This window comes from Rhineura floridana, chromosome 2, assembly GCF_030035675.1.
Source record: "Rhineura floridana isolate rRhiFlo1 chromosome 2, rRhiFlo1.hap2, whole genome shotgun sequence".
NCBI classification, from domain to species: domain Eukaryota; kingdom Metazoa; phylum Chordata; class Lepidosauria; order Squamata; family Rhineuridae; genus Rhineura; species Rhineura floridana.
The window spans coordinates 23,222,748-23,234,837 of record NC_084481.1 but is presented as its reverse complement, the minus strand read 5'-3'; the positions used below and the strand labels follow the sequence as shown (position 1 = coordinate 23,234,837).

The window sequence follows — 12,090 nt, the reverse complement described above, 5'->3', positions numbered from 1 at the left end:
AAACTGGAACAGGTTTCAGAGGAGGGCAACAAGGACAATCAGGGGACTGGAAACAAAGCCCTGTGAGGAGAGACTGAAAGAACTGGGCATGTTTAGCCTGGAGAAGAGAAGACTGAGGGGAGATATGATAGCACTCTTCAAGTTCATGAAAGGTTGCCACACAGAAGAGGGCCGGGATCTCTTCTCGATCGTCCCAGAGTGCAGGACACGGAATAATAGGCTCAAGTTGCAGGAAGCCAGATTTCGACTGGACATCAGGAAAAATGTCCTATTAGAACCAATTACCTAGAGAGGTAGTGGGCTCTCTGACACTGGAGGCATTCAAGAGGCAGCTGGACAGCCATCTGTCGGGAATGCTTTGATTTGGATTCCTGCATTAAGCAGGGGGTTGGACTTGATGGCCTTGTAGGCCCCTTCCAACTCTACTATCCCATGATTCTATGAATTTTTATTCTGGGAATGTGTTACTTCCCTGACAGATGAAAGTTAATCAGGGAAGGCAGTTGCTAGCTTTTTTCAGCCATGGTTTTTGTGCCTTAGCAACCACAGGACAGTAAAAGATGGAAAAAGTAAAGCTTTTCCAGGCTTGGGGATGGGCTATAGCTCAGCGGCAGAGCCCATGTTTTGCATGCAGAAGATCCCAGGTTCAATCCCTGGCATCAACAGGCAGAGCTGGGAAAGAAGACTTCTTTGTGAAACCATGGAGAGCTACTGCCAGTTAGTGTTAACAACACTGAGCTAGTTAGACCAATGGCTTGAAAGCAGCCTCATATGCTGCTAAATGTAGGTGGGACAAATGCTTCACTTTCCGGATTTCTGCCTGCCATGCAACTTGATAAAGGAGCAGGAGCCTTGGAAATAAACCCTTGAAAAAAGCCTCAGGGATTAGAGAAATATCATGGACAATATGAAGACCTACAGGCAACAGCTGCACAGTGCTGTTTGTTGAAAGCCCATTGATACAAATTCTTGATGCAAGATATGCTGTCCCCTTCAAACCAATATAACACTGCTTGCACGGATTCTGAATTTTTTGTTTTTACTGTGCAAACAACATAGGCCAGACACCCATTAAGGTGTATCTCAGACTTACACTTGCCCTATGCTAAAAACAAAAACAAGACTCAATGCAGAACAGCCCTAACTACTGTTGGGAATGACACTGTTTTTCCTGTGTAAGAAAACTGGTCACTCTCTCTGCCCCCCCTCCCTAATCTGTATTCATGAACAGTACTCAAACCAGTGAGATGCATTAAACACTGACTGAAACCTCCTCTTTCTGGCTGACTTGACTTTGCATGGAATGCTACTTTGGCATTTCATGCACCAAGAGTTGACAGAGTAGCTAGCTGTTTGCTTTCTAGTACTAATGTGGATTTTCACAGAGCTGGTAAAAACCAACTAAACATCCTCAAAACCACAACTGGTCATGGGAGAAACAAGAGCAGCATTTGACACAGGAACTAGGAAAACTGGTGAATTAAAAAGAATTAAAAAATAGTATAATGCTCTCGGCCAGAGAAATTCAAGATCTGTAACTAGACATGATTTATGATTCTTCTCGTGTTTTGGTGGATTAGGGATTATTTGGGATTTTTCTCCCCATTGAAAGACTGAAATTTAGAGGCAGCAAGGTTAATCTGGGCATGCTATGAAACAGCAAAAAGTCAAATCCGCACACCATCTTTTCTATTATTTGACTAAGGAAAATAGGTGCACTTATTTTACCTCAAACTGATGTTTCATAGAAGGGAGAACAAGTTCTTTCTACAGGGGAGTGTGTCTAATTCTTCACAAAGCAACAGAAAAGAATAGCTCTACGACTCATTGTTCTTACCATTCATGGTGATTATCCACAAAAGCAGACATTGGGCTTATTTGTACAGTGTACGTGTCATTGGCTGAATATTCAAACAAGCCATAATACGGATTGAACAATTCTCTTGATACCAAGAAAAAAAACTCCCTTGAAGGTCCACTGTAGTCCAGCCTTTAAAAAATAAAATAAAACTGATTATTATACAAGATGATTGAACTGAAACATTTTAAAACTATTTAAAACTACTTCCTTCACCAATAGCAAAAGTCCTGTTCCTTGAATCTACTGCGTACACTTTCAGAAAAGAATGTTTAATTCAATGACCATTTATATGACTTTAAATTTTGCTAAACTAAGTTACTGTTCCTAAATTCCACTTAAGAATTTATGGAATTTAGGAATTTTAAGCAGGTGCAGGGAACCTTTGGCCTTCCAGATATTGTTGAACTACAGCTCCCATCATCCCTGACCACTGGCCAGAGTTACTGGGGCTGATGGGAGATGTAGTTCAGTTTTAGTAGATTAAAGTTATAAGTCAATTAGAACCTTCGTTTATTAGGGCCAATAATCGTGAACTGTCAGAAATGGAAGGAAATTCACTTCCCAGATGACAGTTAAATGGACACACATTGAAGAGATTATCTGCCTTTGCTTAAACTGCCGTGAGCTAAATTCACTGTCTTGCTAGTCTTCATGGGCTCATAACCAAAGAAGATTAAAAAATATATAGTTAATACTCAGCAAACAGGACATGTTTCACAGACAGTTTATTTCCATGCTTGTTTTATTGAAACCATCAGCAAGGTTCCCAATTCGCTTAAGTATGATGTTACAAACAGGATGTCAACATGTATGAAATTTCCGTTACACCCCCAGGATGCTCATTTCTTTGCACCACTGAAAATATACAGAAGGAAATGAATACTAAATCTTCTTCCTTCTCCTGAGTATGTGCAAAGAAATTCTACCCAGCACTGGGCAAAAGGATCTCTCTCTCCTCTATTTGGGCTTCTCAGATATGCCAACAGTCAATACTGAGAAGAAGGGAGCAATGGTTCCGTTTCTAGTCCTCCCAGCAGCCCCTTTTTCTGGGGAAAGGACCACAGCATAGTAGTAGAGCACATGTGTTGCAAATAAAAAGATCCTAGCTCCACCCCCTGGCATTCAACCCCTGGCCCTCAATTGCTCAGAATAGGCAGAGCAGTGGACATTTTGCTCAGTAGAGATCCAAAGCTTGGAGTAGGAGGACTTGCTCTGCTTAGCAGTAGGAGATGGAGAGCAGAAGGATCGCTGCTGTACGGACTTAGCTATTGATTCTGTTACAGAAAAATCACCCCATTATCTACCAGGCTAAGTTCAAGTTTCTGGTTTTGGTAGGCCTCTACAACTTGAGACCGGGATACCTGAAAGATTGCCTTACCCTTTATCTACCCAGTCGATCACTATGCTCTGCAGGTGAAGGCCTCCTGCAGATACCATCTTATCAGGAGGTCTGTTCTGCATAACATAGGAAACAGACCTTTAGTGTAGTGGCACCTACCCTGAGGATTTCCCTCCCCTTAAAGGTTAGATAGGTGCCATCTCTGTTATCTTTTCGGTGGCTACTGAAGACCTTCCTCTTTCAACAAGTCTTTTAAGTACAGACCTTATCCCAGACTGTGTTGGAATTGCTTTTTAATATGTTTTTAAAGCTTTTTTAAAAAAATGTTTTTTGAAATATTTTGTTTTAATATGTTTTTAAAGATGTTTTAATATATTTTAAAGTCTGCTTTTATGTTGTTTTAGAGTGTATTTAGTGTTTTTGTTTGCTGCCCTGAGCTCCTGCTGGAAGGGCAGGATATAAATTTAATAAATAAATAAATAATAAATCAATAAAACATCCTAAAAAGGACTATGTGCATAGAAGAGGCCCTGGATGCGGCACTTCCCTCTTGGTGAATGATCTTTAGGGCTTTGTCTGTAGCTACAGGAATTACTGTAGCAATTTAATTAACAATAAGTGTAATGATTAATGACAGAGCACATCTTTGGTATGAAATTGCTTTGTGGGCATTGACAATAGTACGTCATGAAACCTATATAATATTTCTATGCAGATTTGAAATAACAGCCTTTTAGAGGAGATAAATCACTATTATTCATAAATTACTTACTGGTTTTCAAGATAGGTGAACCACTATGGGTGTGATTATGAAGGTATTGTTTTATGAATGGAAGGCACTTCCAGTCATGCAAAGGAGAGTCCCTGGTTTTCAGCAATTTTGCCTTGCTGCCACTTGCTATGCCACATGCCATTCTGTCCCAGAGGGTTCCTCTCCCAAACCTTCAGCAGTGGCATTCTGGAGGACAAAGGCAGCTGCAGATGGACATACCATTCCATCTACTGAACAGAAGTTACGATCCAAGCCAATCTTAAAGTAGGGAGATACATTTTTTTCCTCATCAAATGAGGGTCACCAGTCCAAAATTGAGAAACAGTGCGCTCTAAGGAATCCTATGTTCTTATGCAGTTTTCATTGGTCCCAAGCTGCACAAGATAATTGATTGTAGTTATATCCCAGAACAGATACTCAGCTCTAGGAAGTTACTCCTCAACTTTACACCAAGGTAAGCATGTGGTCAATTAGAGAAAATGCAGGAATTGCTTCGTAAAACAACAATTAGAAAGACTGCAGTGCCAGTCTGCTTCTGTGTTGGAACTGGTTTTTAATATGTTTTTAAACCTTTTTTTTAAACAATTAAGTTTATTAACCTTTTTAAATATCTTTTCAAAGCTTTTAAAAATGTTTTTAAAGTTGTTTTGTTTTAATGTATTTTAAAGTCTGTTTTTATGATGTTTTAAAGTGTTTTTGGTGCTTTTGTTTGCCACCCTGGGCTCCTGCTGGGAGGAAGGGCGGGGTATAAATCAAATGATAAATAAATAAAATAAATAAGAAATAATCACTATATTTGTGCACACATACTCTAACAGTTCATCAAAAGCTCTGTTTTATCACCTTCATTTAAGAGAGAACAAATTCCAGCAGAGACCTCTATCCTGGTGGTTATCCTGCAGCACTGAATATAATTTTGTGAAAGAACACCACAAAATGCACATTTAACAAAATGAAGCATCCCTTATTGTCTTCCATACTTTTTGAGTTCTGTTAAATCTTATTTACAGTCCTGAGAGAAAGTTGACGAAACCCCCCATTGGTTGATGACTGACTTATTCTCTTTAAAAATAGCTGTTGAGACTTAATATACTAAAATGTCAATACACAGCTAATAACTTCCATCTCTAAAAACAATTTCATTCACATGCAATATTTCTATTTCAGAAGACTAAGCACAAAGGTTGGAGAAAACCTGTCTATTTATTTCTAGGGATATTTCAGCATTGCCAAAATAGAGCAGAACTTATTTCAAGAAGGGATGGACGAAACTGTTAGTTCTGATTCCCCTCAGTTTCTCATTTTATTTATTTATTTATTTATTATTTAATTTGTATCCCTTCCTCCCAGCCCAGGGAGCCCAGGGCAGCAAACAAAGTGCTAAAAACACTTAAAAACATCATAAAAACAGATTTTAAAATACATTAAAACAAAACAGCATTAAAAACATTAAAAAAACTTTTTAAAAGGGTTAAAACATTATTAAAAAACATATTAAGCAATTCTAACAGACACAGACTGGGATAGGTCTCAACCTAAAAGGTTTTTCCAGTCTTAACGTGTCATTTTATGCACGCTTTCCCTTATATATGCAATTTTGTACACAGTTTTTGGTTGGAGGACTACATTGCAAAATTTGAAGACAAGCAAATTTCAAAGGATAGCTGCATTTTAGTTCACATACTGTTTTGGAAACTGGAAATTTCTGCTCCATTCTTAATTCCAAGACATTTATTCTCTAAAATTGATGTGATTTTTGCAAAGGCACGAGTTCCTGAATTTTTCATCCTAGTAAAAATGTGTATCTCCCACTGAAAGGCACAGATTATGAAACGTTTTCCATTTAACAATTTCCCATGCACACACCTGGCTGAATCACACTTTATTCTTGATTCAGAAGTGAATAGCACATTGCATTTTAAAAAAATCAAATTGGATTTGAATGGTTCCTATTTGAAAAAAGTAAGAAAGAATACTAAACTAGAACTATCTCCCTGACTGACATGGCAGTTTTCTACAGCAAACAAGAGTTTGATGGGAGGGATCAGTCAAATGTGCAATTCCCTGTGTGCAGTCTAAAATGATACAATCTTCGGAACTCTGTACACATTTATTTGAATGTGCAGATTGGTTGTAATTCAAGGAAAAATAAGTGAATGGAATGCGTACTGTTACACTCTTTGTTCACTCAGTCTAGGTACATCTTGACTTACTAAGGAGGCTACCTTTTCTGCACTGGACTTGACTGAGATAGCTTTAAGGTGCAAATCCACAAAAGTTCACATTGCCCAATTCTAATTTCAGAGAGATGATAGGTGTGACAATAAGGATGATGACAGGCAAATGTGTATCATCCTTCAAAAAATGTTGGTATCACCTTGCTTGTTTGGGGGAATGGGGAAATACCAAAGCTTCTAATTTAACCACATGGATGATAAAATGTACTCAAGTTATTGCTCTTCACATTATAATGTATATCTCTACATATTTCCATTTAATAAATATAAATTCAGTTTTATCTGAATTGCAAACATATGAGACCTAACCAGTTTTTACTCAAAACTAAACCTCTGATAAACAAAAAACAAGACCCTCAAAAGAGAAGCAGCAGCTATGGTTAGTCAATGCATTCTGTATACTGGAGATTGAATGGTCTTTCAGTTTGCTCAATTGTTGGCTTTTCCCATTCCACCTTTCAAATAGCGCAAAAAAATCAGTTTTGGCAAACAGGTGAAGAAAAACCTATTTTTTATTTATTTAATAAATTTGCAGCCCACCCTTTAATGCAAAGTTTAATAAAACAAACATGTAACACAAGGGAAGAGCTGCAGGTAAAAATTAATGTATCTGGCACACGCAAACATATACATGAATATGAATATATAAACAATTGCTCCAGAGTTTTAAAAGTCTGTGAAAATAGGAAGGTCTTTGTTTGGCATAAAAAAGCAAGAGGAGAGCATTTCATAGGTGATGTGCCTGTACTGAGAAGGCCTTTCCCCAGTTGTCAACCTGCCGTACTTCAGACAGTGGGGATAACCAAAGAGGCCCTCTAAATGTCTGATCAGGTTCATGTGGAACCTGGTGATCCTCTAGGTACGCAGTTCCAAGCTGTATAAACACCAATAAAATCCCAGACATTATTTCAATGAACTATTACAAATTTAGAGGGGGGGTGTGAATCAGCCATTTGTATAGGTGCTGTAAAAATAGGTGCATGATTATACTGTTATTAATGTTTATGTTCTTTGTGTTAACTTTAGCAATGCTATTTGAGTTGTATCCAAAGCCAATCCTTTGTTTTATTTAAATTTCTTCAGCTGAAAGATATGGTGTCAGCCTGACAGAGCAGGAAATCATTCTCAGGGATATGCTGTATTTATTTAAAATATTTAAATATTCATTTGATATTTATATTATGCCCCTCCTCCAAAAAGGATCACAGAGCAGCTTACAGTCATAAAATGCCATAATCACAATAAAACATTTTTCAAAAACCACCAAATAAAAATAAAACAAACCAACAGCAGCAACAAAACTCTCTGTAGAACTGCACCAGAAGTTAAACTTCAGGATCCAAATGCCTGGTCAAATTTGAATGTCTTCAGCCATTTGTTAAAAAATTCTTGAGTATGAATATTATTTAGAAGGGAATTCCAGAGGTGAGCAGCTGCCACCAAGAATGCCCTCTCTCATGTCACCATCCTTCCAGCCTCTGTTAGGGATGTAAAAAGGCACTGTTTTCTGTTCCACCCCATACCTGTTGCACACAGCACCATTTCTCTTCTGCTGCAGTTCAGGTTCCACAAAAAATGTTATTTGGCTTGTTGTTCATTGCAGCCAAATTTGCTAATGCAGTTACGTTATTGTTATGTGATTTCACACAATTTCTTTAAAGGGGGTATCATCAATAACATACTGAAAAAAGGAAGGTAGAGAATACTGAACATATTTGCCTGCCTAATTTCCATTCCTGTTTGCCGATGGACACATGAACTGACGTACTTTCCAGTACTGTTTCCCATTGTGATGGAATTCTCTGACAATCCTAGCCTCTGTGTTGGCTGGAACAATGAGCTGGACTTCTTCTGATGACAGTAACACGTGGGTTGCTTGGTAGCAAGGGAAACACTTCCTCGGGTACTTTTGTCCCAAGTTGTTCAGGATTTTATGTGCTAAAAGCAAGACATAGAATTGGGAATAGTAGCTCACTGGCAGCCAGCACAGTGCTTTTCAGGATTGGGGTGGCATGATCCTTCCCTGCAGTACCTGCCAGTAGCAGGGCTGCAGCAGTTTGCACCAGCTGCAGCTTCTAAACCATCTGTAGGGATAGCCTTGAGTGGAGCACATTGCAATAATCTATCTGTAAATTACCAGAGCATGATATAACAAGGCCAGGCTATCCTGGTCCAAGAATGGTTGTACTCATAGGTGGACAAAAGTGCCTATCACCACTGAGGCTACTTGAGCCTCCAGTGACAGTTTGGTAGGTTACACACCTGCTCCTCCTGCTTGGAAGCTGACAACAGGCTTCCAAGGCAACATCCAATAAAAGAAAATTCATACACATTAGACATAAGGACAGAAGTGACATAAAGGTGCAGTGTTCCAACTGTATATATTCTGCTTTATTTTATTTTTTGCTTTATTATTATAATGTATGGCTTTTGAAGCAAAATGCTATGTTTGGTAGAAAGCCTGTCATGTCCTAGCTGCCTGCACACCTGAAAGCCTAGGGTAATATAAATTCAACTTCAATTAATCATGTTTTATAAGATTCCTGCCCTTTGAACAAATGTTTCCAGTCAGAAGCACATTTCCTAACCCATTTATACATAATGAGCCATTAATCCAAATTAAGGACTAGGCCATTCGGATTTACTACTCACAGCCATCTCAAAGGGAGAAAGGTTTATTTCTGCCTTCTTGTCTGTATCCATAATTGTTCTAATATAAGCAGATAATTAAATTTAGTACAGATGTAGCTTACACAGAAAATACCTTATGACTGGCTCCAAGTCACATGGGTTGCATGATGTCAGTCTTCTTAAATTTGTCACATGGCATTTTATATAAAATGTACATCCAAATGCTACCTGGACACCATGAGGTGACTTGTCTGATGACCTTATCTGTGAATGATAAGCTACATTTGCGATTACAGGAATCTGAGGCAGGCTTTTGCTATCTGGCTGGAATTAAGTGTACCTTTGGAATAGGGATTCATAATTCCATTCGACCCTGAACTCCTGCTGGGAGGAAGGGCGGGACATAAATCAAATAATAAGTAAATAAATAAGTAAATTAAAAAAATAATTCATCTACATCTGGTACCCTGCTGCTAAATCTTACCATCTGGGTTAGTGTTTAGGACTGCATTTTCCTCATTTATTTCCAGATGCCCCATTTCACTCTCTCTGTGATCTCCCTTGAATATGAATATGGTTAAACAAATTGAAGTCCTGCCTTGCCATTCTTTAAAACACTCTTGACTAACGCTCACAACAGCCTCTGATGTTTTGGCCTTAAAACCACCAATAGCAATATAATTACAGGGATTACTTTGGAGGTATTTGGACAGCAGCATGAAGCAGACAGCACACAAATTGAATTTCTGCTATCTAGTAAGCCAAGTCCAAGAGCTTGCAGCTCTTTCAGGAGAAAGAGATGCAATGTATTTTGAATGAGACAAAGATGCAAAGGAGCAAGAAGTGTAAGGAATTTTCCTGTTCCTCCACAACACCATGACATGCAAAGCTGCTCCCAGTTATAGTTGAAGTTCAATTTTATTATTTATTTATTTACTTTATTTAATTTATATACCGCCCTAAGCCCGAAGGCTCTCTGGGCGGTGTACATAAAAGATAAAACAAGCACAGTGTATAAGTACAATAAATACAATAAATCAAGAACCAAAAACAAACAAACAATAAAAGAACCAAACAACATCCAAAATACAAGATAATAGTGAAATACTGTTAAAATACACTTTAAAATGCCTGGGAGTATAAAAAGGTTTTCACCTGGCGCCGAAAAGATAGTAGCGTCGGCGCCAGGCGCACCTCATCGGAGAGACTGTTCCACAGTTCGGGGGCCACCACTGAAAAGGCCCTAGTTCTAGTCACCACCCTCCGAGCTTCTCGATGGGATGGCACTCGGAGGAGGGCCTTAGATGTTGAGCGCAGTGTACGGGTAGGTTCATATTGGGAGAGGTGTTCCACCAGGTATTGCGGTCCCATGCCGTGTAGGGCTTTATAGGTCAAAACCAGCACTTTGAATCTAGCCCGGAAACAAATAGGAAGCCAGTGCAGACAGGCCAGAACAGGTGTTATATGAGCGGACCTTCTGGTCCGCGTCAGCAATCTGGCCGCTGAATTCTGGACTAGCTGTAGTTTCCGAACAGTCTTCAAGGGCAGCCCAACGTAGAGCGCGTTGCAGTAGTCCAATCTAGAAGTTACCAGAGCATGAACAACTGAGGCGAGGTCATCACTGTCCAGATAGGGACGTAGCTGGGCTACCAATCGAAGATGGTAAAAAGCATTCCGTGCCACCGAGGCCACCTGGGCCTTGAGAGACAAGGAAGGATCGAAAAGAACTCCCAAGCTACGAACCTGTTCCTTCAAGGGGAGTGTAACCCCATCAAGAACAGGATGAACATCCACCATCTGGGCAGAGAAGGCACTGACCAACAGCGTCTCAGTCTTGTCTGGATTGAGCTTCAGTCTGTTAGCTCCCATCCAGTCCATTATCGCGGCCAGGCAACGGTTTAGCACGTTAACAGCCTCACCTGAAGAAGATGAAGAGAAATAGAGCTGTGTACTGATGACAACGCTCCCCAAAACTGCTGATGACCGCACCCAGTGGCTTCATGTAGATGTTAAAAAGCATGGGGGACAGTACCGATCCCTGCGGGACTCCACAATGGAGGGTCCAGGGTATCGAGCAATGTTTCCCAAGCACTACCTTCTGGTGGCGACCCACCAAGTAGGAGCGGAGCCACTGCCAAGCAGTACTCCCAACTCCGTGAGTCTTCCCAGAAGGATACCACGGTCGATGGTATCAAAAGCAGCTGAGAGATCAAGGAGAATCAACAGAGTCACACAAATGGCAGTACTCTGAAGAGTTTGGTATTATAACACTTCAAAACTGATCTCCCCCCCTTGTTGGGTCAAACTATGTGTTATATTCTGGTTTTCTCCCTGCTAATTTCCCCTATTAATAGCCAGTTTTTATAATTGCTAGCAAATAGAAGCAATCCTATAGATAGTTGAAAAATGAAATGGACTGCCTTCAAGTTGATTCCGACTTATGGGGAACCCTATGAATAGGGTTTTCATGGTAAGCGGTATTCAGAGGTGGTTCACCATTGCCTTCCTCTGAGGCTGAGAGGCAGTGCCTGGCCCAAGGTCACCCAGTGAGCTTCATGGCTATGTGGGGATTCGAACACTGGTCTCCTAGGTCATAGGTCATAGTCCAACACCTTAACCACTAGTTAATCAGCTTTATTTATTTATTTATTTAATGAAGTATTTAAACACCGCCTTCTCATAAAATATCACAGCAGTGTACAGCAACATAAAAACAATACAAAAATCTTAAAAACAGTACAGAACAATAAATAAAATGACTGGCTACTCAAGAAAAATGTAAACAACTGCCTATTGGCATAACAAAGTCTTCAAGAGATGCCTGAAAATCAAAAGTGAAGATGCCTGCTGAATCTCTGCTGGAGGAGTGTTCCACGGCATGGGACCTATAACACTAAATGCTCAGTCAGGCGTCTATAACACAGGTGTCAATTAACAGCGCTTCTCCAGATGATCTTAGTGATCAGCTGGGATATAAGGGCTCAGACAATTGTTAAGGTATCCTGGACTAAAGTTGTTCAGGGCTTTGTATAGCAACACAAGAGCTTTAAATCCTGCCTGTTAGCATATGGGCAGCCAGTGAGATGTTTTAACAGAGGTGTCACATGCCCCTATCAACAGTCTAGCCCCTGCATTCTGTACCAGCTGGGCCTTCCAGACCAGGCTCAAGGGCAGCCTACATATAGCACACTACAATAATCCAGTTTTGAGATTACCAGTGCATGGTCTACAGAGGCCATATTATCCCAAT

At 39.8% G+C, this 12,090-nt stretch overlaps 1 protein-coding gene across 5 annotated transcripts in view; it reads right to left on the bottom strand.

Moving 5' to 3' along the window:
- HECW2 (HECT, C2 and WW domain containing E3 ubiquitin protein ligase 2) overlaps positions 1–12,090 on the bottom strand; it is a 299,050-nt gene that overhangs the window by 30,479 nt on the left and 256,481 nt on the right. For all 5 annotated transcript variants that reach the window (XR_009760443.1, XM_061608169.1, XM_061608168.1 and 2 more), the window contains one exon: positions 1,838–1,990. Coding sequence is in view for 4 of the 5 variants with exons in the window: in XM_061608169.1 (XP_061464153.1) it covers positions 1,838–1,990 (153 nt within the window). In the remaining variant the exon portion in view is untranslated. The remainder of the gene's footprint in view (positions 1–1,837; positions 1,991–12,090) is intronic.